Here is a 23262-nt window from a genome sequence, read left to right as displayed (position 1 = left end):
GGTGTGGGGCAATGAGGCATATATTCAAATTGATCTGCAAAATATTAACTTATTTTTAAGTGGATGGGGATTTCTTTTTAAAATAAAAGGAAGCTTCTGGTATTTTGCAAAGTATGTTTGAAAGTGTCTCGTAGCTGTTGAAATATTTCTGTGCCAGAGTACTACCACGGAGAACAGTTAGTGGGCACACAACACACGAGTGACTGTGTAACGTGTGTATTTACATAAATGTAACAAAACGGGATAGTGAATGTGAGGTGGATGGTAGCGAGGGAGCACGGTTGATAAAGGAATGACGGAGACAGAGAGTCTGGGAGGGAGATGGTGGGGGGGGGGGAGAAAGATAGGTAGGGAAGGATAAGCAAGTGGGAGAAGGGGAGAAAAGAACATGTAAAATGCATGTTGTATCAGAAATCATCTTGAGTTTGCTCCACAGTGGGTTTTTGAGAATGTGATGGATTTTTCACAGGTCAATTGAGTAACCAGCAGGGTAGATAAAGGGGAACCAGTGGATGTAGTATATTTGGATTTCCAAAAGGCATTCCATAAGGTGCCACATAAAAGGTTGCTACGCAAGGTAAGTGCTCATGTGGTTGGGAGTAATATATTAGCCTGGATAGAGAATTGGTTAATGGACAGAAAACAGAAAGTAGGGATAAAAGGGTAATTTTTCGGTTGGCAGGCTGTATCTAGTGGGGTGCCGCAAGGATCAGTGCTGGGGCCTCAGCTATTTACAATCTATATCAATGATTTAGGTGAAGGGACCGAGTGTAATATATCGAAGTTTGCTGAGGATACAAAGCTAGGTGGGAAAGTATACTGCGAGGACACAGAGTCTGCAAAGGGATATAGATAGACTGGGCAATAAGCTGGCAGATGGAGTATAATGTGGGGAAATGTGAGGTTATTCACTTTGGTAGGAAGAATAGAAAAACAGAATCTTTTTTAAATGGTGAGCAACTATTAAATATTGGAGTTCAGAGAGATTTAGGTGTCCTCGTACAGGAAACACAGAGAGTTAGCATGCAGGTACAGCAAACAATTAGGAAGGCAAATGGCATGTTGGCCTTTATTGCAAGGGGGTTGGAGTATAAGAGTAAGGAAGTCTTGCTACAATTGTACAGGGCCTTGGTGAGACCACACCTGGAGTACTGGGCACAGTTTTGGTCTTGTATGGGGAAGGATATACTTGTCTTGGAGACGGTGCAACGAAGGTTCACTAGATTGATTCCTGGGATGAGAGGGTTGTCCTATGATGAGAGATTGTGTAGATTGGGCCTATACTCTCTGGAGTTTAGAAGAATGAGAGGTGATCTCATTGAAACATAAGGTTCTGAGGGGGATTGACAGGGTAGATGTTGAGAGATTGTTTCCCCTGGCTGGAGAGTCTAGAACTGGGGGCATAATCTCAGGATAAGGGGTCGGCCATTTAAGACTGAGATGAGGAGGAATTTCTTCACTCAGAGGGTTGTGAATCTTTGGAATTCTCTACCCCAGAGGGCTGTGGAAGCTCAGTCTTTGAGTATATTCAAGACTGAGAGAGATAGATTTTTGGACTCTAGGGGAATCAAGGGATATGGGGATCGGGCGAGAAAGTGGAGTTGAGGTTGAAGATCAGCCATGATCTTATTGAATGGCGGAGCAGGCTCGAGGGGCCGTATGGCCGACTCCTGCTCCTAATTCTTATGTTCAATGACCTCTTGTACCTCCTCGAATAAAGGGATATTGTAGTATGCTAGGAGGCCAGGAAAAGAACAAATGGTTGCAATTAAATAATGCCTCATCACATCATCAAAACTTCTCAAAACACTCCATGCAATGAATTACTCTTGAAGTGCAGTGACTGCTGTTATGTAGGCCAGATTGATGAGCGCACAGTAGTTTAATCACTGAACAAGGGTGTTAAATGTTGGTGTAGAAGTGTTCTCATTCCGCTGTTAATTTGCAGGAGGCCATGCGATATTACAACCAGACCAACTTTCAGCTGCAGATGTATGAATTCGCCAAACAACATCTACAAGCCGATGATGAGGTAAGTAGCAGACACCCTGTGATTAAACCATCACGGCAATTATTGGCCGTTGATCAATTTGAAGAGGCTATGACGGGAAACAAATGTGTGGATTCGATGCGGCGTCACGTTGAATGAAGCTGAGCGGATTTTCCCTTTGATTTGGGTTTGGGTATAGAGGAGCACCTGGGCAGGAAGAGAAGTCGGGGGTACCGCTATGGGCACACGACCCCTGCCCAACCCCTCCGATTTTCTTCCATGCGCGATCCTTTCCAGCTGCGCTCCATGAGAGCAATGTCTGCCCGCCATCTCCAGCAGGTCCCTGTGCAGGGAATTGCGCGGCGTAGCACCACCCGGACTTGCGGCATTCCTGTTCATCAATAAAATCGAAGTTAGAGCAACTTGTTTATGTGTAACGGGTGATGCCCACTGTGTGTGCTTGGGTGGCACAAGTGTACCGCAGCTTACTGTGCCAGCGCGCGTTCACAGCTGAGAGTTCCTGCCCGTTGGCTGTCCTGTTGTTGCGGGAAGGGGGAGAGCAGCAGTTTGGTGCTTTCTCACCGAGGGGAATGTGCAAGATTCTCTGTCCCTGTTCGCTCGCTTCCTGCTGCCTGGTCACAGGAGTGCACTTTGCACACTCTGTGTGGAGGTAGGCCTGTAACCGCGAAGGGAATCGAATAGGAAGAACATACAAAAAATGGGCCTGGTTTATCCAGGTAGACTTTATTTTACACTGTGGTGCAAGACATAGATTAATTGCTAAAGGTGACTCAGTGCTGATGAGGTTATTTACATGATCCCAGAGACCGATCACAGAACCTGTTCTTCAATATGCTAAGTTCTTTTCTCCCAACATTAGAACCCCAGGAAAGCTTTTTTATAATTTTATTATTCTGCATGTTTTGCAATCCTCTCTCAAACATTCCTCTGGGGAATTAATCATTTTTGTGAGCAGTTTGCATGGATTCCGGTAATCTAGAATTCTGGCAAACTCCAGCAGGTCATTAGCACAACATCACCACCAGGTGGTGGCAGAGACTGTACTTTGGGGAAAGTCTATCGGAGTGAGACAGCAGGCAGCTTTCAAACAACATTCCCTCATTTGTTTGTGTTGCTTCCATCTTGAAAGCGCCGCTCAGAGAAATGATTGAGCCTGACACTTAATTCTGAAGAAAAGATTTGTGTGTTTTGAAGCTGTATTTAAACCAGGTTCTACAGTGCAGGGTAATGAGGACATGACAAGGGAGTGCTTTTGTTAACTTCAGTCCCCACTGAGGCATCGTTCCCAAAGAACCTTGTTACCTTCACTTTAGTACCTTGTGTGTGTAACTGCTGTGTAACTGTTCTGTGTTACATAGAATATACATCACAGAACAGAAAAGCGGCCATTCGGCCCAACTAGTCTGCTGGTAAAATTGACTTGCATTGGAACGGACAAGCCCTAACTTTTTCTGGCTAGTTTTGTGGATATCTAATCGCATAAGTACCGTAACTTCACGCTGTTCCATGTAATTCAATGGCGAGTCTCTTGCCGAGATACTGTTATTGCACAGCTTCTGGAGGAACAGGACAACTCTGGTTTCCGTGGTTAACTGCGCATGTGTGGTCGCTGGAAGCTGCTTTCTGATTTACACTTTAATAAAAGTGAACGCTGTTAGCATAGAAACATAGAAGATAGGAGCAGGAGTAGGCCATTCGGCCCCTCGAGCCTGTTCCGCCATTCAATGAGATCATGGCTGATCATCCAAACTCAGTACCCTGTCCCTGCCTTCTCCCCATATCCCTTTAGCCTTAAGAAATATATCTAACTCCTTCTTGAATATATTTAATGAATTGGCCTCAACGGCCTTCTGTGGTAGAGAATTCCACAGGTTCACCACTCTCTGGGTGAAGGAATTCCTCCTCATCTCTGTCCTAAATGGCTTACCCCTTATCCTTAGACTGTGAGCCCTGGTTCTGGACTCCCCGCCATCGGGAACATCCTTCCTGCATCTAGTCTGTCTAGCCTCACCGTTTATTTCTGCCGCAAAACCCGGCCCATAATTAGTGAACCAGTTGGGTTTTTACAACAATCTGACCGCTTCATGCTCACTTTTTACTGATCTTTTTATTACCAGATTTTGTTTTAAACTAAATTCAAATTCTCTGGCAGGGGATGAACTCACCTTCCCTAGTCCAGGTCTCTAGATTACTTGGCCAGGACCCTGACCGCTACATTACCGTACCCACATGTGTGTAAACTCCCTGCTGGGCGGATAAATTCATAAGATCTATCCCCTCCCCTCCCCTCCTCCTTGAGCAGACGCTGAGACAAATGGGCATTGCTTGTTCAGAATCATCAGGGCTCTGGTATAAAGATGATTTTTCTGTTCTGTCTAGATTAGCATACTGGGCTATTGTTAGAAGACTCTGTGGAATAGTAAGGAACGCGCTTTAAGTATTATACAGGGAGTCCTTAGAATTGCCTGTTCAAAAATAAACACAAATTCTGAAGGACAAGATTGGCAACTTCTGGGACTGAGTTTGTTATTCCATGTTTGCTCATTTACATAATTTATTCTGGTGGCGAGACTGGGCTATTTCCCCATGAGACATTGCCCTCTGATTCTGCAATAATTTGCTAGCTTAAATTTCTGGCTATCCAATTTATTGGGACTGCAAATATTCCCTAAATACAAATTTTAAATATCACAGCACTGCTGCTGTCTGGCTTCTCGCTTGGCTCTGTGGTGAAATAGATATTCGCCTTTATTAAATTGTTACCTTCTTTACATCCCCAGTCAGTCACCAAGAAAGATATTTAAACTTTCGTTTAAAAACAAGACTTTGACTTGCGGCAACAAACAGGATCCAATCGTAACTCCAGATATTTTTTAAAAATCTGGTCACTGCTAAAGGCTGCTTTACAACGAGAAAGCCAACGGTTTTTTGAATTACTGTAATAATAATTACAAAACTGATTCAACAGTAAGTCACTGAATCAGAGAAACAGGCCATTCAGTCCACCAGCTCCATGCTGCTGTTTTTCTCCATATGAGGCACCCAGTCTAACCCACTCTCCTGCTCACTCCCCGCACCCTTTAATATCCCACCCAGTCTAATCCCATTCTCCCCCTCACTCCCCATACCCTTTAATATCCCACCCAGTCTAATCCTGCTCACTGCCCATACCCTTTAATATCCCACTCAGTCTAATCCCACTCTCCTGCTCACTCCTCACACCCTTTAATATCCCACTCAGTCTAATCCCACTCTACAGCTCACTCCCCATACCACCCAGTCTAATCCCTCACTCCCCGTACCCTTTAATATCCCACTCTCCTCACTCCCCACACCCTTTAATATCCCACCCAGTCTAATCCCACTCTCCCCTTCATGCTCCACCCCACCCAGTCCAATCCCACTCTCCTGCTCACTCCCCGCACCCTTTAATATCCCACCCAGTCTCATCCCACTCTCCTGCTCACTCCCCGCACCCTTTAATATCCCACCCAGTCTCATCCCACTCTCCTGCTCACTCCCCGCACCCTTTAATATCCCACCCAGTCTCATCCCACTCTCCTGCTCACTCCCCGCACCCTTTAATATCCCATAAATTTAATCCCACTCTCCTGTTCACTCCAGATGCATTTCTCTGTTAGTTATACTATAGGAGCAACAGATTCTATTTGGTGAGCTGTAAGTCCGGTTTCTAGTGCCGTAAATCTGCCATTCATGGCGGGAGCATTCTGCAATGATGTGCTGCTGTGCGGTACATAATCGGCAATATAGCACTGGGAGCAATGTTCCCTTTAAGCTGCACTCCTGGGAACCGCGCAGGACCAAAGAAATTGCAGGGAACATTGACTGAGAGTTGTTATTTATAGAAGTTCTGATTGAAGCATAAGCCTTTCGGTGCAAACTGACTGCATATGCTTTATATACATATATACATGAACAGGCTTAATCTCTAGAACTATATAAATATTTATTATAAAAGTACGTAAACGGATCCTAACGACTCTCCATCGACTTTGCTTAAGAAGCACTGAGATAACTTCTTTGTGTAGCTCTGGTGATCAGCAGCGTCTTTGTTTGATGAGTTTCTCCATTGAGTACGTTTTTTAATGAATTTCAGTATAATTCTCTCAATATAAATCAGTCCGGAATGGAGCAGCTTTCAAATGTTTTTTGGAAGGGAAAATGAGAATTAATACATTTTATTCATTCTCGGGATGTGGGCGTTGCTGGCAAGGCTGGCATTTATTACCCATTCCTGTTCGCCTTGAGAAAGTGGCAATGATCCTTCCTGAACCGCTGCAGTCTGTGTGGTGAAGGTGCTCCCACAGTGCTGTTGTGGAGGGAGTTCCAGGACTTTGACCCAGCAACGATGAAGGAATGGCCGATATATGTCCAGGTCGGGATGGTGTGTGACTGAGGGGCTGGTGTTCCCATGCACCTGCTGCCCTTGTCCTTCTCACCTGGGAATTCTTATCGAGACGGGGAATAAGAGAATGTTTTTGATTTTGGCAAATTGCTTTCAAATAACTGGGTCCACCTGATGACCACACAGAACTGCAGAAAACGGACCCTTGTTGTCACTGATTGGTGAGTCATGCTGAGAAGAGTTACACTGATGGCTATTGGGCAACTGAAGTCCGATTGAAGCCATCAAGGACTTTTCAGAGGTCGGGACTTGGGCAGTTAGAATCAGTAGATCTTCATCCTACATCTAACCTGTGTTAAACTCGATACTGTCACAGAGTAAAACATTCAATACCTTTTTACCTGGTTATTTGAAAGCAATTTGCCAAAATCAAAAACATTCTCTTATTCCCCAGCTATTGTGATAAATGTAACTAATGGTGACAGCATGACAAAATGTACATAAAACACTTCTTACCCCACAGTCTATATATTGGGCACATATTTCTCATGTATGTGAAGATATCCCTGTTTGCTTGCAAGAACACTACTAAAGTCTAACAGTAGCATGAAACTGCTAGTATAGGTGCTAAACATACAGTGTGTAATTACCATCTTACACTAAGACAAGACATGAAAGGAAAGTTGGACATATTTAGATGACCCTGAGAATATGTTCTGACCAAAATATTCTTTTTTAGTGTAGTCTTGGGTTTAATTGGCATAGTTTGGAGTAACTGCTCATGGTTTTAACTGCTGTTCAGTGGGAGAGTATATTTGTTACTTAACAGGATCAATCCTAGTTTAATCTGAGTGTACGATGGAAGATACTTAATGTAGGCTGCGTTCACACTATAGTGTCAATGAGAAGTGGCTTTGTTGCACACCAGTTGCAGTGCGACTGCAGCCTGAATCCAGAGTCACTGGACCGAAGAGGAGTGAGACTCAGTCGAGAAAGCAGTCCCACTCTGCTTTACTTCAGAGGCAGTTTGGGCCTCGATACCCAATTTACACTCCAAGTTGAAGCTTCGGTCTGAAGCGCAAACCACTTTGTACCAAAGTTAGACGTACAGTGTGACTGCACCATAAAACACAGCTAACTATGGGTATGGTTACGCTTCGAGTTTAGTGTTGGTGTGGAGCACTTTCCAGGATCTTATTGAATGGCAGAGCAAGCTCAGTATGGCCTACTCCTGCTCCTAATTCTTAGGCTGCCACTTCTCACTTGTGTTGTGTAGACCCAGAGGTCAGGTCAACTAGCTCTAGAGCGAAGCAACGTGAATCTCCTTCTTCCTCTGGAACATTTCAATAAATCTCAAAATTGCCAGTATTGAACATTTAATGAATTACTTACAAAAGTGGATTCTAATCCCATAAATATTTTATACTTGGGTCATCACAATTTATTTTTGATGTGTTTTTTCTTTTAGACAGTAAAGGGAGACCTAGTTACGAACAGGAATCCATGCTCATCCCATCACTGCAAGAGTATTTGTTGAATCAATAGCGCTGACAGGTTTTGGGTTTTACTCTTATTCCAGGCAATGCTGTAGCTCAGAGAGTCTAATGATCTGATCTCATTTATTCTACACCCTGCGCTCTCAACAATTACTTGAAGCTGCCCATAATGGGAACTGTAGCCTGGATTGCACAGAGAGACGACTAATTTAACCGTCATTTGTAACACTTATCACCTTTAATCCAGGATAGAGTTCAGCGTAATAACTATTTGTAACACTGTCTCACTTTTTATTTAAAATCTGTATCAATGAGCTATGCCATTGGTATTCAAAACTACATTTTCTCAAAAGTTTAAGAACAGGTGCAGTATCTTTTTCACTGGCCTCTTTTTGATGCAGAGACACAATATAGTCACGTATGAAATTTCACATGTATCATGTGGCGTTAGCTCACACGTGCAGTTTATATTTTTGGGCAAATATTTAATCATCTCTGCTGTCCTGTTGAGTTGGGCAGATATGTGCTAATGATGTAGAGAGTACAATCCAAAATAAAGCACAAGATCTGAAAACAACATATAATTACAGAGATAACAACAAAGTGCTGGAAACACTCAGCAGGTCAGGCGGCATCAAGGAGAGAGAAACAGAGTCAATGTTTCGGGTCGAACCCTTCAATGCTTAAGAAAGGACATACTTGCTCTCGAGTCAGTACAAAGAAGGTTCACTCGGTTAATCCCGGGGATGAGGGGATGGCCATGAGAGGAGAGGTTGAGTAGATTGGGACTCTAATCATTGGAGTTCAGAAGAATGAGAGGCGATCTTATTGAAACATATAAGATTGTGAAGGGGTTGGATCGGGTGGATGCAGGGAAGATGTTCCCGATGATGGATGAAACTAGAACTAGGGGGCATAGTCTTAGAATAAGGGGCTGCTCTTTCAAAACTGAGATGAGGAGGAACTACTCCACTCAGAGGGTGGTAGGTCCATGGAATATGCTGCCCCAAAAAGCTGTAGAAGCTACATCATTACATAAATTTAAAACAGAAATAGACAGTTTCCTAGAAGTAAAGTGAATTAAGGGTTACGGGGAGCGGGCAGGAATTTGGACATGAGTCTAGGTTCGGATCGGACACGGCCCTGTGGGTAGCGGAGCGGGCCCAGGGGCCGTGTAGCCTGATCCTGCTCCTATTTCGTGTGTCTAATTCTGTTCGATTCAGGAGATGGTTCTGTGATAGTAGATTGGCGGTTAGGATCAGATCAGCCATGATCTTATTGAATGGCGGAGCAGGCTCGAGGGGCCGATTGGCCTACTCCTGCTCCTATTTCTTATGTTTCCCAGCACTTTCTGTTTCAGATTTCCAGCACCTGCACTATTTTGCTATTATATAATTAGAGAATAGATTTTAACTAAATATTTCAAGGATTTTGATAGCTGAATTTTAAGGTATGTGATTAATCCATAACCGACTGTGATGTAAAATGAAATCAGCAAATGTGTGTGCGCCACATTTGACTATAAACTACAATCTTTCATATTTGTTGGAATTGTGGAAATTGAGTGTGTGATTTGCAACGAATTGCCTTCAGTGGGAAGTGACTGAACTGTGCTTTCCCAGCCCTGCACACCGTGATTTCAGAGTATTTCTTCATTGCAAATAAATGTCACTGCAGGATTAAATAGAAGAAATATGTTCAAAAATTGAGAAATTTTGATGGTTTGTTTAAGAACAAAAACTATTATTTCACAGGAAGAACAAAACTGGATCAGTGTGTGTATAAGTTGGTCATTTTGCAGTACGGCTAACGGTGAATGAACCTAGAATTATAATGTGTGTCGGGCTGCAGTCCGAGAGCTAATGTTTGCTTTTCCTGTGTAGGGTGAAGTACTGGAATATATTGACGACCTTCTGGAAGCACCAGAAGCACCGGACAGCTAATCTCAGCAACGGAACAAAATCTGCACAAAAAAGTGGTAAAACGGTGAAAAATCCATAATTAATCGGTTTCTGCAGCTGCCTCAACTCGGGACACTTTCTGCAAACCCTGAACTGTGTTTCTGCGTGGCAGCCCTGTAATTTTCTTTCAAAGATGTGCCTTTTGTTATTTAACAGAAATCCTTTTAGGTTTTGCCCCGTTTTGCATTTAGCCACCACTGTGCTAGTTTGTCCTTCAATTCATTTTTTCTCCAAACTAAATCAGAAATAGTTTCTACGGCTGAAAACCATTGCATCATCACTAGCTCCGCCTTCTCCTAGGCTGCTACCCTGACACTGTTGGAGTATTGTGTGTTTTTATTGGTAGAATGACTAGCTCTTTCCTTAAAAGGATTTTTATTCTCTTTTTTCCTACAGAATCTAAAATGATGTTTAAAGACACTGGCACACAGACGGCATGTAGTATCTTTAACTAACGTTCTTTCTGTTTTGTTTCTGTACAAACTCGGGGTGGGTTTCACTGCTGAATGTTGTCCCGGATCAGCCCCAAGCTTATGTTGTGCTTGGCCGGAGGAGAACTGGTTCTTGGGTGCAGTCTCTCTGAGCAAAATCCACTCCCTGGGCTCATGCTGCTGATTGCTGGGGCATCAGTCACTGATCGTTGTTCATACTTTTAATCCAGCTAGATGTGAAGGATAATAATTTAGAAATATCGGCGGACAATTTTGAGGGGGTGGAAACCATGGAGATGCCATTTATGCTGATTGGTGGCAGGAACCCCATTTAAAAATATTGGGAAATCCCCATATTTAGAATGGGACTGTGTGTGAGTCTTAGTCAGGTTCTTAATAAACACCAAAAGGGGGAATGTTTTCTGTAAGTTATTGGGCAAAGTTTGGGTAAAATTATTTTTGTTTAAATATGTGACTGAGAATTATACAGGTGGGAAATTCAGAAATGTGTATTGATAATTCTATTGCAAGAGCTTGAACCAAACTTGTTTCGTACTTTGCCTCGGGCTCCCGCTAGCTATGCTGCCTCGACGCCAGAGAAAACATTGACTCATTTATTAATGTTTGAACATAGACCCTTGATGCCGTTTGTAGCGAGTCAGTGCGAAAAACCCACAACTAATCCTTCAGTGCAGCTGCCCTGCTCCTGGACACTTGGTTGCAAGCCATGCCTGAAACAGCAACTCCTTTTACACTGTGACTCGCGACTTGAATAACCCAGTGTAGCGTTCCCTTCAACTCTTTAAACTCACTGAACGATTAGAGATTCTCACAAAACAACCGTCGCTTTGATAACCTGAATAATCTGCAACCTTTATGGCCCTAAAGATGGTTTAAGGGGGGGGGAAAAAAAAAGTAAATCCGATGCCATTTCAAATTGCGAGGCGGTGTGTATTACTGAGAATCACATAATGCAAACCTTTGTCGGCCACTTCCAGCCACCGCGACCAAAAAAACCCCTCCGAGCTTGCCCTTAAATTCTTTCCATATTTACCTCTGGTCACAAACTGTCTTTTTACGAATAATCTAAACCGAACAAACAGAAAAGAAATAACACTGAATATTTTTGACAGATTTATTGTTGATAATTTAAAGCAGATTGTCAGACAAAGTATGAAGTGGAAGGTCAATCGCTCACTGCTCTCACACAGTAACACCCCCACCCCCTCTCTGTCCCTGTGATATGATCCCGAGTCTTTCTGCTTCTTAGCTCATCCTATGTTGACTGTGAACTGCAATGTTCTTGCGGTAAATCTTGCTTCTTTCATGAATCATGTCAATGTAACAGTATTAATCTTTCTTTTTACACTACAGCCATTGTGTTCAAATATGTTTAAAAAAAAAAAAAAATTGGATAAGAATCTGTACAACTGACTTGGTGCCTTAAAACTAATAAAAATGTTTTTAACCTTTTCTGAAAAGATTACATTGATTTATTTATTTAAGTGGCCCCACACATAAGCCGACCACATTTTATGGAAAATGAGATCTCATTCCCTTGTAGGCATTTTTCAGAGCAGTTTGAAGTCATTTAGCAAAAGGTGGTTGCATATAAAAATGGAATAAATATGTAGGAAGTTTCCACCTATTGTACGCATTTGCGTTTTCTTTAGAAGTAACGTTTGTTTTGATTAGTTACAATAGTTTAAGATTACATTATAGTTAAACATATGCAAACTGACACAGAACCTAAATAGAAATTATTTACAAATCTTTACATGTTCCTGGGCAGCATCCACTTAAAGTTCCCACCCTCCCTTTTACAAGATTCCCGTGTGAATGTCTAGGCTAATTTATAACGGCCCCCGTCGCAAACCCAGTGAGACTGCGTCCCTACAAAGAGGGTCAATGCTACATTCATCTTCCATTGGAAAAGGGTTCCACCCTCCCCTCCTATCTGTGCTTGACTGATTAAACTCAGTGGTCATTCTGCATTTTCCAGGTATTTTAAGCAAACTTCTCTGTAACGTTGATTATTCAAAGCGTATTAGAATTAAGACAACTCATGCGGTATCGCAATGCTTCCCATTTAAGATGGGTCAGTTCTGGATGTCGCCCCTGTGATGGTGGCGCCTCCCTCAATAAGCGGGTTTTCCGATTACACTTTCTGCTGCATTTCGATGTGCTCACGACGTCTCACCTGCCCCTTCCCGTTCATCTCATACACTGATGTTTTCTGGTGTCTGCGTTTGTAGCACCACACAGCCAGGATAGCTGCCAGTACGAGCAGACCAATCACCGTGACGATGATGGCGATGATGGGGCCTTTGCTTGAGCTCGAGCAGTCCCCGCCCCTGCAGCTTTCAATGGTGGGGAGCAGTTTGGCCTCAGTGCCGTCGCTGAAGTTCTCTCTTTTGGTGAAGCCATCATATGTGTCTATTTCTGTAAAATCCAACGAAGTCTGAGTACTTGCTTCAAGCGTGCCTGAAGTCAAAGTATAATGGGTTGAAATCTCAGCTATTTCTGTGGGGACTGGGGCATGATCTACAGGATAGAAACTGTCACTTACTGTTTCTACAATGCTTGTGGCAGACTGTGAAGGTTCAGTAATTGCATCAGAGGATTTCCATGACCCCTCGGTGCCTATACCCGAGAGCGTGGTTGTGTAGAACTTGGCCTCTTCAATAGCTTTACTGGCACTGACATTTTCAGGTGCTGTGGTTGGTGTTAAGCCTATGTCCACTTCTTTAACACCTTGGTCAGGCATCCCAGTTGGTGCAGTTATGATCTGTGTGTAGTGAGGGACCGAGGTTGTGCTTGGCGTGTCTGCCCTGCTGATCTCAACATGGTTGGAATGATCTGTGGTGACAACAGTTTCATCCTCGGTTTCCAACGATCCATCAACCTTCTCACCTTCCTCTTCGGTTTCTGATGCAATGGGATAGCCATCTACCCACGATTCATCCGTACTGGCCACTGTTTCCTTCGTAACTTTAGTCTCGTTGTGCACAATGGATGGTTCAACAGGCAAGTCGTCATCTTCAGCTGTTTGGACCCCTCCGGTACTATCAGTCTTTACTCCAATTTGATTATCACTTGAAGTAATTTGGATTTTGGACTCCACACCTGGTTTCTTGGTGTCGGGCTGCTCAATGTCAGGAAAGGCCTCAGAGGGGAACCAAAACAGGTGTTTCTGGCTGAGTAATGAGACTGGTGATTCAGTTGGCTGTAGTGTTTCTCGGCTACCTTCTCCTATCGAGCCATCCGTTCCCTTGTCTAATTCATCGTCCATACCTTCCGCACCATCTTCAGAAACGATGACTTTATCCTGCTCCTCGTTAGGCTCTGGAAATGACATGGAGTCTTCATCGGGGAACTTGTCTTCATAGTCGACATGTCCCTCTGTTTCATCTGTAAAAAAAAATAAACAAGATTAGCATTGACTGGCTTATCTTGCATTTAGCTTTCAGCTGTAAATGAGTTGTGGTATTCATGGAATGTAGAAGATTGCATTACTAATTTACCAGTTTCTAACAACTCGATAGAAATGTGTTCAAATCCTCGATCTGATGGCCACTGAAATATATTTGTATCACGAATGGTCTAATGAGGTGAGGATTAATTTGCAATGTTGGTTCAAGCCTTCCCTCTGCTGAAGTGCAAGCATTCGATCCCTCTATAGACCCTTGTCCGAGCCCCACCCCAAACCCCTCTCCCAACCCCTGGTTTTAAGGAGTGTCTTAAAGGAGGAGAGAGAGGGAGGAAGCAAGGTTTAGGGAGGGAATGCCAGAGCTGAGGGCCTAGGCAGCTGAAGGCACGGCCGGCAATGGTGGAGCGATTAAAATCAGGGATCTCAGGCCAGAATTGGAGGAGTGCAGCAATCTTGGAGGGTTGTGGGGCTGGAGGAGGTTACAGTGATGGGGAGGGGTGAGGCCATGGAGGGATTTGAGAACAAGGATGAGAATTTTTAAATCGAGTCGTTGCTTAACTGAGAGCCAATGTAGGTCAGCGAGCACAGGGGCAATGGGTGAACGGGACTTGGAGCGAGTTAGGACACAGGCAGCAGTGTTTTGGATGACCTCAAGTTTACATAGGGTAGAACATGGGAGGCCAGCCAGGAATGCGTTGGAATAGTCAAGTCTAGAGGTAACAGGCATGGATGAGCACAAGCAATAATGTTACATTAGAAAATGACCTCAAATGCCTTGAGTATCTAAATCAGTTTTAGATTAAGGCTGAACGACAGAACTGAATACTTAAATATAAATAACAGAAAAATTAATCTTTTAAATTTTTCTTGTGATGTAAGGGTTAAACTGAATGAAGTTCTTATATATTCAGCACACTGGCATTTCAAAGGTTTTTTTTTACTAAATTGATGAGATTGGGCTGAATGCAGTTGTCAACTTATAGGTATGAAAACCATGCTTCCAGTTTGCAACAAATGGTAAGAGATTCCTTTTCCTCGCTCGACTCAGTCCAACTACAGAAAGTTAGTTCTGGCACAGACAACCCAGCCGAGATACTGAGTGTATAAAAGCTTCTATTCATCAGTCTAACATCAAAGAAAACAAACTCTGTTCCCCACCCCCCCACCCCTCACCATCCCAAGGTTCATGTTTCAATTCCCAAAATGACACTAATGGGTTTGTGCAATATTGGGTAATAATTTCTGTCTGGCTTTAGTAGGTTACCTTTGTAGAAAGTGACCCAGCCCCGGTGCTGGCATTTCGCAAGGAAATGCGATGGCAGTTATATTTAGCAGCTGCAAATGAATGGCATTTTATTTATCCTCTTGCAACCGTTATTTTTAAATTGCAGAGGTGAAATTGGACAGAATGCAGCAATACGGGTATGCCTTTAGTCACCAAACATGCACAATATTCTTAGTTTCATTTAAAGCCAGTTTCTGTGCTGCACAGTCATCTCTAACCAACCCACGGGGGGTTTAGAGACCCACACAGTGTCACAAGGTCAGTGCTATCAGCGCAGAGAGAGAAAATCTAACTTCACCCACAATCGCTGCCGCCTGGGCTCTCTCTCTCTCTGCCTCAGTCTCCATCAACAAGCGAACAGTTCTATGTGAGAACAGGGAGTGGCTCTAGCAGCATGATCTCACGTCCCCTCAACACTGGCCTCACTTCACGGCTGAGCTGTGATAAATTGTTTTGCAGTAATTGTGGTTCCCCCCTCCCCCGCCCCGATACAGAATAAATAAAGGAGGTCTCCAAAACCACACTTCTTGCCCCAGCCTGCCCCGAGTAGGCTGAATATCCCTATGTTCTCAGTGGAACAGTGTTCATTCACGCCAAGAAAGGAAGCAGGAAGCACTAACTATGAGCAATCATTGTACCTTTGAACGTCCCTCAGCTACTCACCAGCTCCCATTACTTCATGCCCATGACATCATCCTACCGAGTACTTGTTGAGCTATTTTATATATAACAGGAGATATATCTCAAAAGCAATGCTGTAGGAATATATATTTTAAAAAACTTGCATTTATATAGCACCTTTCATGACCTCAGGACGCCCCAAAGCACTTCACAGCCAATGAAGTACTCTTGAAGTGTAGTCACTGTTGTAATGTGGGAAACGCGGCAGCCAATGTAGATACGCAGCTCTGAGCGATACCTGCGGTTCCGAGAGTTTGGCATTCCATGTGACAAAACGTGTGCTAAGTGAAATTCATTTTAATCCTGTGTCTACTGGCAGACAGTGTGAAGAGTGACATTAATACTCAGAGTGACGCCCTCAGCCCAGGGACAGTCAGTCAGTCAGGTCCAGCTCCTCATGCGTGTTCTTGGAAGCCACATTGTTGCGCACTTTTAAGAATTAGCGAGCAATGGTTTTAAACTTCAAAAGAAGGGTAAAAAATCTCTCGCAAAAGTGTGACCTAGGCTGGCAGTTAGCGTTGGTGGCAACACTGGAGAAATTTGAAACGTGATCCCGTGTCATCCATCTGTTATTTCACCATCCATCTGTTGGCCATGTTTATTTTAATTTATTTTAAAGTTGGATTGAAGTCCTTAAAATATCTGTAACCCTTGCAGGTGGAATTAGTTTCAAATTGAAAGTTAGAATTATAAGAATGCCAGAAAATACACCAATTAAAGTTTCAAAAATTAAAATCCACTGAGAGGACTTGGCCTTAGATTCCTCTCGATATAAACCTCACACCAGCAGGACTCACACCCCATTCAGTCATTTCTGAATTCACCAACTGTGCTTTTGTGTACCTACAATAAAAGTGATCAAAAGTTGGGTGCATCTTAAGCTTAACCTATGACCTGTCCATGTCCCGCTGCACTTTCAGTGCAATCATTTATTTTCATGTGTCATGAGGCCTATATTCAAGGTTGTTCTTCAGCAGGAAGGTTTTCTGGGGGTGCATCAGCTTTTGCTAGTTTTCTCAGTTGGCTTGTCTGCTTATAGCCAGTGTGTGCAAGCCTGTGCTTATCTAGGCAAGTCACCATGAATGCTAAGGGACATGTGAGCAGTGAATTAGACACAGAAGGGGAATTTGGGTCACCCTTTTAATCCAATTATTATAATTCACGTTATTTATCTACCCTGTGCCCTAGAGGATGGGACCATTGGCCAGAATTTCGAGTTGGCAGGTGTCAGTTCCTATATTTAACGAGGTATACCCACAGTTTTATTTTTAGGTATTTTGATATGGGTCATATCCTGGTAAATAAACACACATGACTGCTAGCCCTGTTTCATAATGCCTCATAACTCCCTTTCTTAGTTATTCATGGTTAGCCATAAGCTCTTAACAGATTCATACAACTCACGTGACACTGTAATTATAAAACCCACCTTCCTAGAGCCCTTTAAGGTGCTTTGTCCCACTCTCTCTATTGGATAAACTGGCCTATGGTCCAATGGAATATGGTTTTTCCTCAGATAAATGCCCATGCAGAATTGGTTGCAATAAAATCATTGGCAATGAATCACTTTCCCTGACAACTGCAGTTTTGATCACATGGGATGGAATAAGAGTTGGGTCGAATCACGATGGAGGCTGGGATGGATGTGGTGGAGTGAGTTAGCACACTCGCTTTCACCTCTCCAGACTGGGGTTCACATCTCAACCCAGACTGATGTATTGAAGTAAAACAGCTCCTGGTTTCTAAAATTAAAACAGTCTCTCAACCCAGTTCCTGGAGGTCCCACAGTTGGAGCTAATTGTCTTGGGTTGGAGCAGAGTAGAGGAAGCATTACTCTCTGTATAATCCTACTTTAGAAATGCTTGGTACTGATACAGGGGCCTTAACCTGCAAAATGTTCCATTTCCTGAACACATTTCACCCTCTCTGAAATCAAGGAGTTCCGATGACATTGTAAAGCATCCCCGAGATGACCGGACCAGCCCTAGTTCATTCCTACTTAATCTACCAGTTGCATTCTAGTCGATTGGCACATGATGGGAAACAAAGACATTTCTTTTACAAATAGATCTTTAATATTTTAAGACAACTTTGGGGCACTGTAACTGACTGAGGAGCCAACTTACAGAGCGTCGCAACGCCTCCAATCACTGGGTGTATTGGTCGTCAGTATTTGGTGTTGCGCGTCTCTCTCACCTTTTATACATGCCTGGACGAACCCGTACCATTCTCCGCAGCTATCACACAACAGACTGAAGGCGTTCTCCCTGTTGGCCATAACGTAGCCTTGGGCGCAGACGTAAAGCAGCTCATCGCCCATTTCAATCCCGGTGTGGCCCTGGAGTATGGTGTTGGGAAAGGAGGGGGGGTCTCCACAAGGCTTACCTGCAGAAAAAGGAAGATGTTCAGTGATACACCAACTTCTAAAACATTCTCTCGGATCAGTTTTATCCCCCCCCCCCCCCCCCACCCCCGGAGATTTCGGCCCCTCACTGAGACTTTCTCTGGGAATGTAGAGTTCTGGAATCAGTGGAGAGGATTGTGACAATTCACTGTTAGTGACAGATCCATAAGAATGTATTTTAGATCAGAGACCGAAGTAAAGAAGCATGTTCTCCTTTTTAAAAAGTACATATTTAATAAGATGTTGCAGAGATACATCTCAATTATACAGTGAAACACTAGATAGAAAAGTATCCTAAATAAATCATATACCTCAAGAATTTTATAAATAAATTTACCTCAAGAAAAGTAATCTGCACAAAGTTATGATATTGCAGGTACTGAACTAGCAGTCCTGAGAGGGTGGGAGGGTAAGCTGTGAGGAGGATGTCGTGAAACTCCAGTACGATTTGGACAGGTTGGGTGATTGGGCAGAAACATGGCAAATGCACTATAATGTGGATAAATGTGAGGTTATCCACTTTGGTGGCAAAAACAGGAAGGCAGATTATTATTTGAATGGCAATAGATTGGGAGAAGGGGAAGTGCAAAGAGACCTGGGTGTCCTTGTGCACCAGTCGCTGAAGTTAAGCATGCAGGTGCAGCAGGCGGTTAAGAAGGCAAATGGTATGTTGGCCTTCGTAGCAAGAGGGTTCGAGTACAGGAACAAGGATGTCTTGCTACAGTTGTACAGGGCCTTGGTGAGACCGCACCTTGAGTATTGTGTGCAGTTTTGGTCACCTTACTTGAGGAAGGATGTTCTTGCCATGGAGGGAGTGCAGCGAAGATTCACCAGGCTGATACCTGGGATGGCAGGAATGACGTATGAGGAGAGATTGTGTCGATTGGGCTTATACTCACTGGAGTTTAGAAGATTGAGAGGGGATCTCATCGAAACCTATAAAATTCTGGCAGGTCTGGACAGACTAGATGCAGGAAGGATGTTTCTGATGGCCGGGGAGTCCAGAACCAGGGGTCATATTCTAAGGATAAGGGGTAAGCCATTTAGGACTGAAATGAGGAGGAATTTCTTCACCCAGAGAGTGGTGAACCTGTGGAATTCTCTGCCACAGAGGGCAGTGGAGGCTAGTTCATTAAATATATTCAAGAAAGAGTTGGATATATTTCTTGAGGCTAAAGGGATATGGGGAGAAGGCAGGGACAGGGTACTGAATTTGGATGATCAGCCATGATCTCATTGAATGGCAGAGTAGGCTCGAAGGGCCGAATGGCCTACTCCTGCTCCTATCTTCTATGTATCTATGAGATCGAGAGTTCAAATCCCAATAATTCTGGTAATCTGTGGGTTAGCGGCAGATAAAATTACCACAAAAACTGCCAGATCGTCGTTAAAAACCCAACTGGTTCATTAATGTCCTTCAGGGAAGGGAACCTGCTGTTCTTACCCAGTCCGGGCCTACACATGACTCCAGTCCCCACACCACACGGATAACTCTCAATACCCTCGGGGCAACTAACAAGAGGCAGCAGATGCAGCCTCAGGGGAATACAATGAAACGTTGATTGTCTCGTGTTCAGAGATTGATCGCATGTGATCACAGGGTGAACCATCTGATTCCCGGTGTTCCTGGTGTGGAGCCTTGCCCTCTGGGAGTGCTGCGTATTGGGATCATGTATGTGCAGCCCACAATTCTACAAGATGCCAAAACACAAAAGGTCGTCACGGGTTACGAGCACGAGTTTCCAGTATGAGCCCCAGGCGAGGCTCTGTATGCAGGACAACAAACCTACAGGCGCGGCCAACAGACTTACACGCCAATAAATATACAGGCGCGGGCCAATAAATAAATATTCATGCCGACAAACATACACGCATTAACCAAAAAATATATTTGCATAGACCAATAATTATTTACATACAAGTTTATATACATACAAGCCCATACATATATACAGGTAAGCCTATACACATATAAGCTGAAATATATATGCACCTAAATCAATTAATAAACAGGATAAAAGCCAATAAATGGTTAGCAGTGGCCAATGATGCCGTATCAGTGTCCTAGGCAGGACCTTTAACATCACCCGACTGCACCAAGGCAAAGCTGTGTTGGCCTTTCACCAGGGGCACGTCTCACACCAGTGAGTTTCCATGTGTAACTCCCACCCAATGTGAAACCACATTTTAAGAGTGACCAGCAGGTTAGGGGGGGGGGGGTCTTTTAAGGCATGGGGGCCCTTTTATATCTTTGTATGGAGTCTTTTACTGGCATGCGCAGACTCAGAATCTCCTGCTCACTGTCTTTAACATTAAAGTCCAGCAGTCCAGGGAACAGAGCTTCGCGCCTGCATCTAAACAACCAGGCTGACCTCACTGCCACCTGGACCGATGCGCCGCTAGCAGTATAACTCCAGTCTATTGGCTGCACACAGCACTTCACAGGTACGTGTTTTGGACTGGTAGCAGCAGTCTGAATCAAAGGTTTCCGCTGACATCATGAATTGAATGGTGAGGTTAAATTACAACCCTGCACATCTGCCAGGAATTTTTTTTTTTAATTCTTTGTAAGAAGTAATGTTTATACTTAGAATTAACGCTCAGTTACCCGTGCTGATTACTGTTTATTTTGGCAGTGTTTCTCTTCAGCCGTTGAAGAGTGAACTTTATGACTAATTTACCTCAGGTTAACCATACGGTAGAATACTGTGCACACCATTCCCTCGCTTTAATGAACATAGCAAGATATTGTGCTGAACTATATTCCAATTCGACATTAACATTAACCCGCAGGACATCATTGCGAGACACTCGCGGTGCAGGTGTCTTGCTTAACAGAGATCTGGATCAGAGGAAGAACTAAAGCCTCAGTTTTTCCACAGATGGTGCCCGACCTGCTGAGCATTCCCAGAGCTCTCAGTTTGTGTTGTCAGATCAGTGAATCGAGTGGGAGGTTAGCGCACTGACCGGCCGGCTGCACTCCCGATCATCCGGACACAGTGACCGCCGCACCTGAGCGAGATCCTGCACTGAGAGCGGACTCGCTGCTTTGGGATTCGCGTGTTTAAGTATGTCCAAAACATTCCCTTCCTCTGCAAGATTGTTTATTTTGTATTAATGTCATTTGAATGGATCCTTGAATCAAATACAGAAAGAAAGAACTCACATTTCTATAGCGCCTTTCACAATCTCAGAATGTCCCAAAGCTCTTTACAATTCCAAAGTACTTCATCGGCTGTAGTCACTGTTGTAATATAAGAAATGCGGCAGCCAATTTGCGCACAGCAAGATCCCAGAACCAATTAGAAAATGACCAGATAATCTGTTTTTAGTGATGCTAGTTGAGGGATAAATATTGGCCAGGACACCGGGGAGAACTTATCTGCTCTTCTTTAAATAGTGCCATGGGATCTTTTACGTCCACCTGAGAGAGCAGTCGGTTTAACGTCGCATCTGAAAGACAGAACCTCTTACAGTGCAGCACTCCCTCAGTACTGCACTGAAGGGGTCGATTTTCAGTGTGCCGTGAGGCGGGCTTTTAGGCGTGCGGGGGGGGGGTTAAAATCCCAAATTCGGGGGTCCCGACACCATCCCGCCCAAAACCCGCCTCCATGTAAGTTGCAAAGGAGGCGGGTACCCGCCCCACACTGGGACCCGCCGACCCGAGGCGGGAAGGGATTAGTGCCAATTAACTGCCTGTTAACAGGCAGTTTTTAGCCTAATCCCTATTTTGAAGGTTGTCGTGTGGGATTCCCGACGGCTCCAAACTACACCAAGTTAGAGTCGTCGGGTTGAAGGACTTGGAGGGGTCGAGATGTCGGTGTTCAGGTGAGTGATGGGTGCATGAGTGCAAAGGTAAGTGTGTTGAGTGTGTAAAGAAGTTTAAATTACCTGTCCTTACCTTTACAGCCTTCCTTCCTCATCATCTCACCGGCACCGAAAGCAGAATGGCCGCGATCTGTCAAAAGTGACAGCCTGCAGCTTTCAGTGCCGGTGAGATTTCTAACTGAGTCTGCGTAGAAGGACTCAGGTTAGAAGTAAGACGGTCAGTGTTTGACAGCTTCAAACAGCTGTGAAACACTGATATTTCATCTGTCAAGACGTCTTGACAGATGAAATTTCAGTCTGTGACATCACCTGTTGCCGGGTGGCCCTTAATTGGACTGCTGAGCCCGCTGGGCGGGCTCAACAAGGCCAATCAAGTGAAAATCGCGTGGATTGGCCGCATCTCGATGGAGGCGGGACTACAACCCGAAAGTTGTAGTCCCGCCTCCTTCCCGACTTCTGAATGAAAATCGACCCGAAGTGTCAGCTTGGATTATGGGCTCAAGTGTCTGGTACGGGACTTGAACCCAGAATGCAATCAATGTATGCACTTTGAGCTGCTACTTTGATTAGGGAATAAACACTCAAAAGTGGTGAGCTCTAGAAAAAAAAGAAAGCTTCTGAAGCTCTTCAAATGTTTTTAGCACTGGCACTTTGTTTGTTTAACGATTTGTTTTTTGGGCGAACTCTGTGCTGGAGGCGAGGACTGCTGGTTCAGAAGAAAGGATCTTTCAGAGACTTTAATTCCCAATGTCAATGCTAAGCACTGCTGGGTCAGTTATCACGCGCAATGACGCAGAATAAGTTCACTCTACTCCGCCCCAATAAACTGCTTTGACCCCGGGTCGCAGAGTTTGGTCCAGTGAACCATTTCCTAAATCAGCCATCCAGTGACCGCGCTATCCCCACCGCCCTCCGAGACCTCTATGGACGAGTTTGCCAAATTATGGAGAGTTTTGTGTTGTGGACTCCTGGTCACAATCATTCCATAAACTTGCACAGCTCTATCAGAGAGGAGACATTCAGCTCTCAATTCAATCCCAGATTCCAGGGATGAAAGGATAGTGTCCTGAACCAGTGCACTGACCAATCCTTGTAGCCTGCAATCTTTATTTCATTACAGTACTGGTCACTCAGGAACTGTCAATGGGGGTAATTTTGACTAAACCACACAGATTTACAGAGACCTCTTGCAGCTCTTTGCGAACCACAGTCTGCCCCCCATCTTTCCCCCAGCTCCCATCCCCCACTTTCCATTCCCCTCCCCACTCTCTGTGACCGTTCCATCGGGGTTTTGTACAGACCCCCCCTGTGGTGTGAAGACTCCATCCTCATCATTATTTGTAGTGGGGTCTTCATGAGAATCCTGCAT

The 23262-nt window shown here is 44.2% G+C and overlaps 2 protein-coding genes across 5 annotated transcripts in view; one reads left to right on the top strand and one right to left on the bottom strand.

Annotated features, from left to right (window-relative positions):
• LOC147115318 (cartilage-associated protein-like) overlaps positions 1-11738 on the top strand; it is a 17538-nt gene extending 5800 nt beyond the window's left edge. The window contains exons 3-5 of one of the 2 annotated variants that reach the window (XM_085993757.1): positions 1949-2032; positions 9757-9851; positions 10231-11738. In XM_085993757.1, coding sequence (XP_085849883.1) covers positions 1949-2032; positions 9757-9816 — 144 coding nt within the window. In that variant the 3' untranslated portion in view covers positions 9817-9851; positions 10231-11738. Of the gene's footprint in view, positions 1-1948; positions 2033-9756 lie in introns of both variants that reach the window. The other variant, XM_085993756.1, reaches the window with a different exon arrangement.
• susd5 (sushi domain containing 5) overlaps positions 11387-23262 on the bottom strand; it is a 27739-nt gene continuing 15863 nt past the window's right edge. For all 3 annotated transcript variants that reach the window (XM_085993755.1, XM_085993752.1, XM_085993753.1), the window contains 2 exons: positions 17858-18046; positions 11387-13676 (listed from right to left, as the gene is read on the bottom strand). In XM_085993755.1, the coding sequence (XP_085849881.1) occupies positions 12424-13676; positions 17858-18046 (1442 nt within the window). In that variant the 3' untranslated portion in view covers positions 11387-12423. The remainder of the gene's footprint in view (positions 13677-17857; positions 18047-23262) is intronic.

This window comes from Somniosus microcephalus, chromosome 7 (assembly GCF_052327205.1).
Source record: "Somniosus microcephalus isolate GS21.2 chromosome 7, FLI_Smic_1.0, whole genome shotgun sequence".
Lineage (NCBI taxonomy): Eukaryota > Metazoa > Chordata > Chondrichthyes > Squaliformes > Somniosidae > Somniosus > Somniosus microcephalus.
This window is presented reverse-complemented; position numbering and strand designations above follow the sequence as displayed.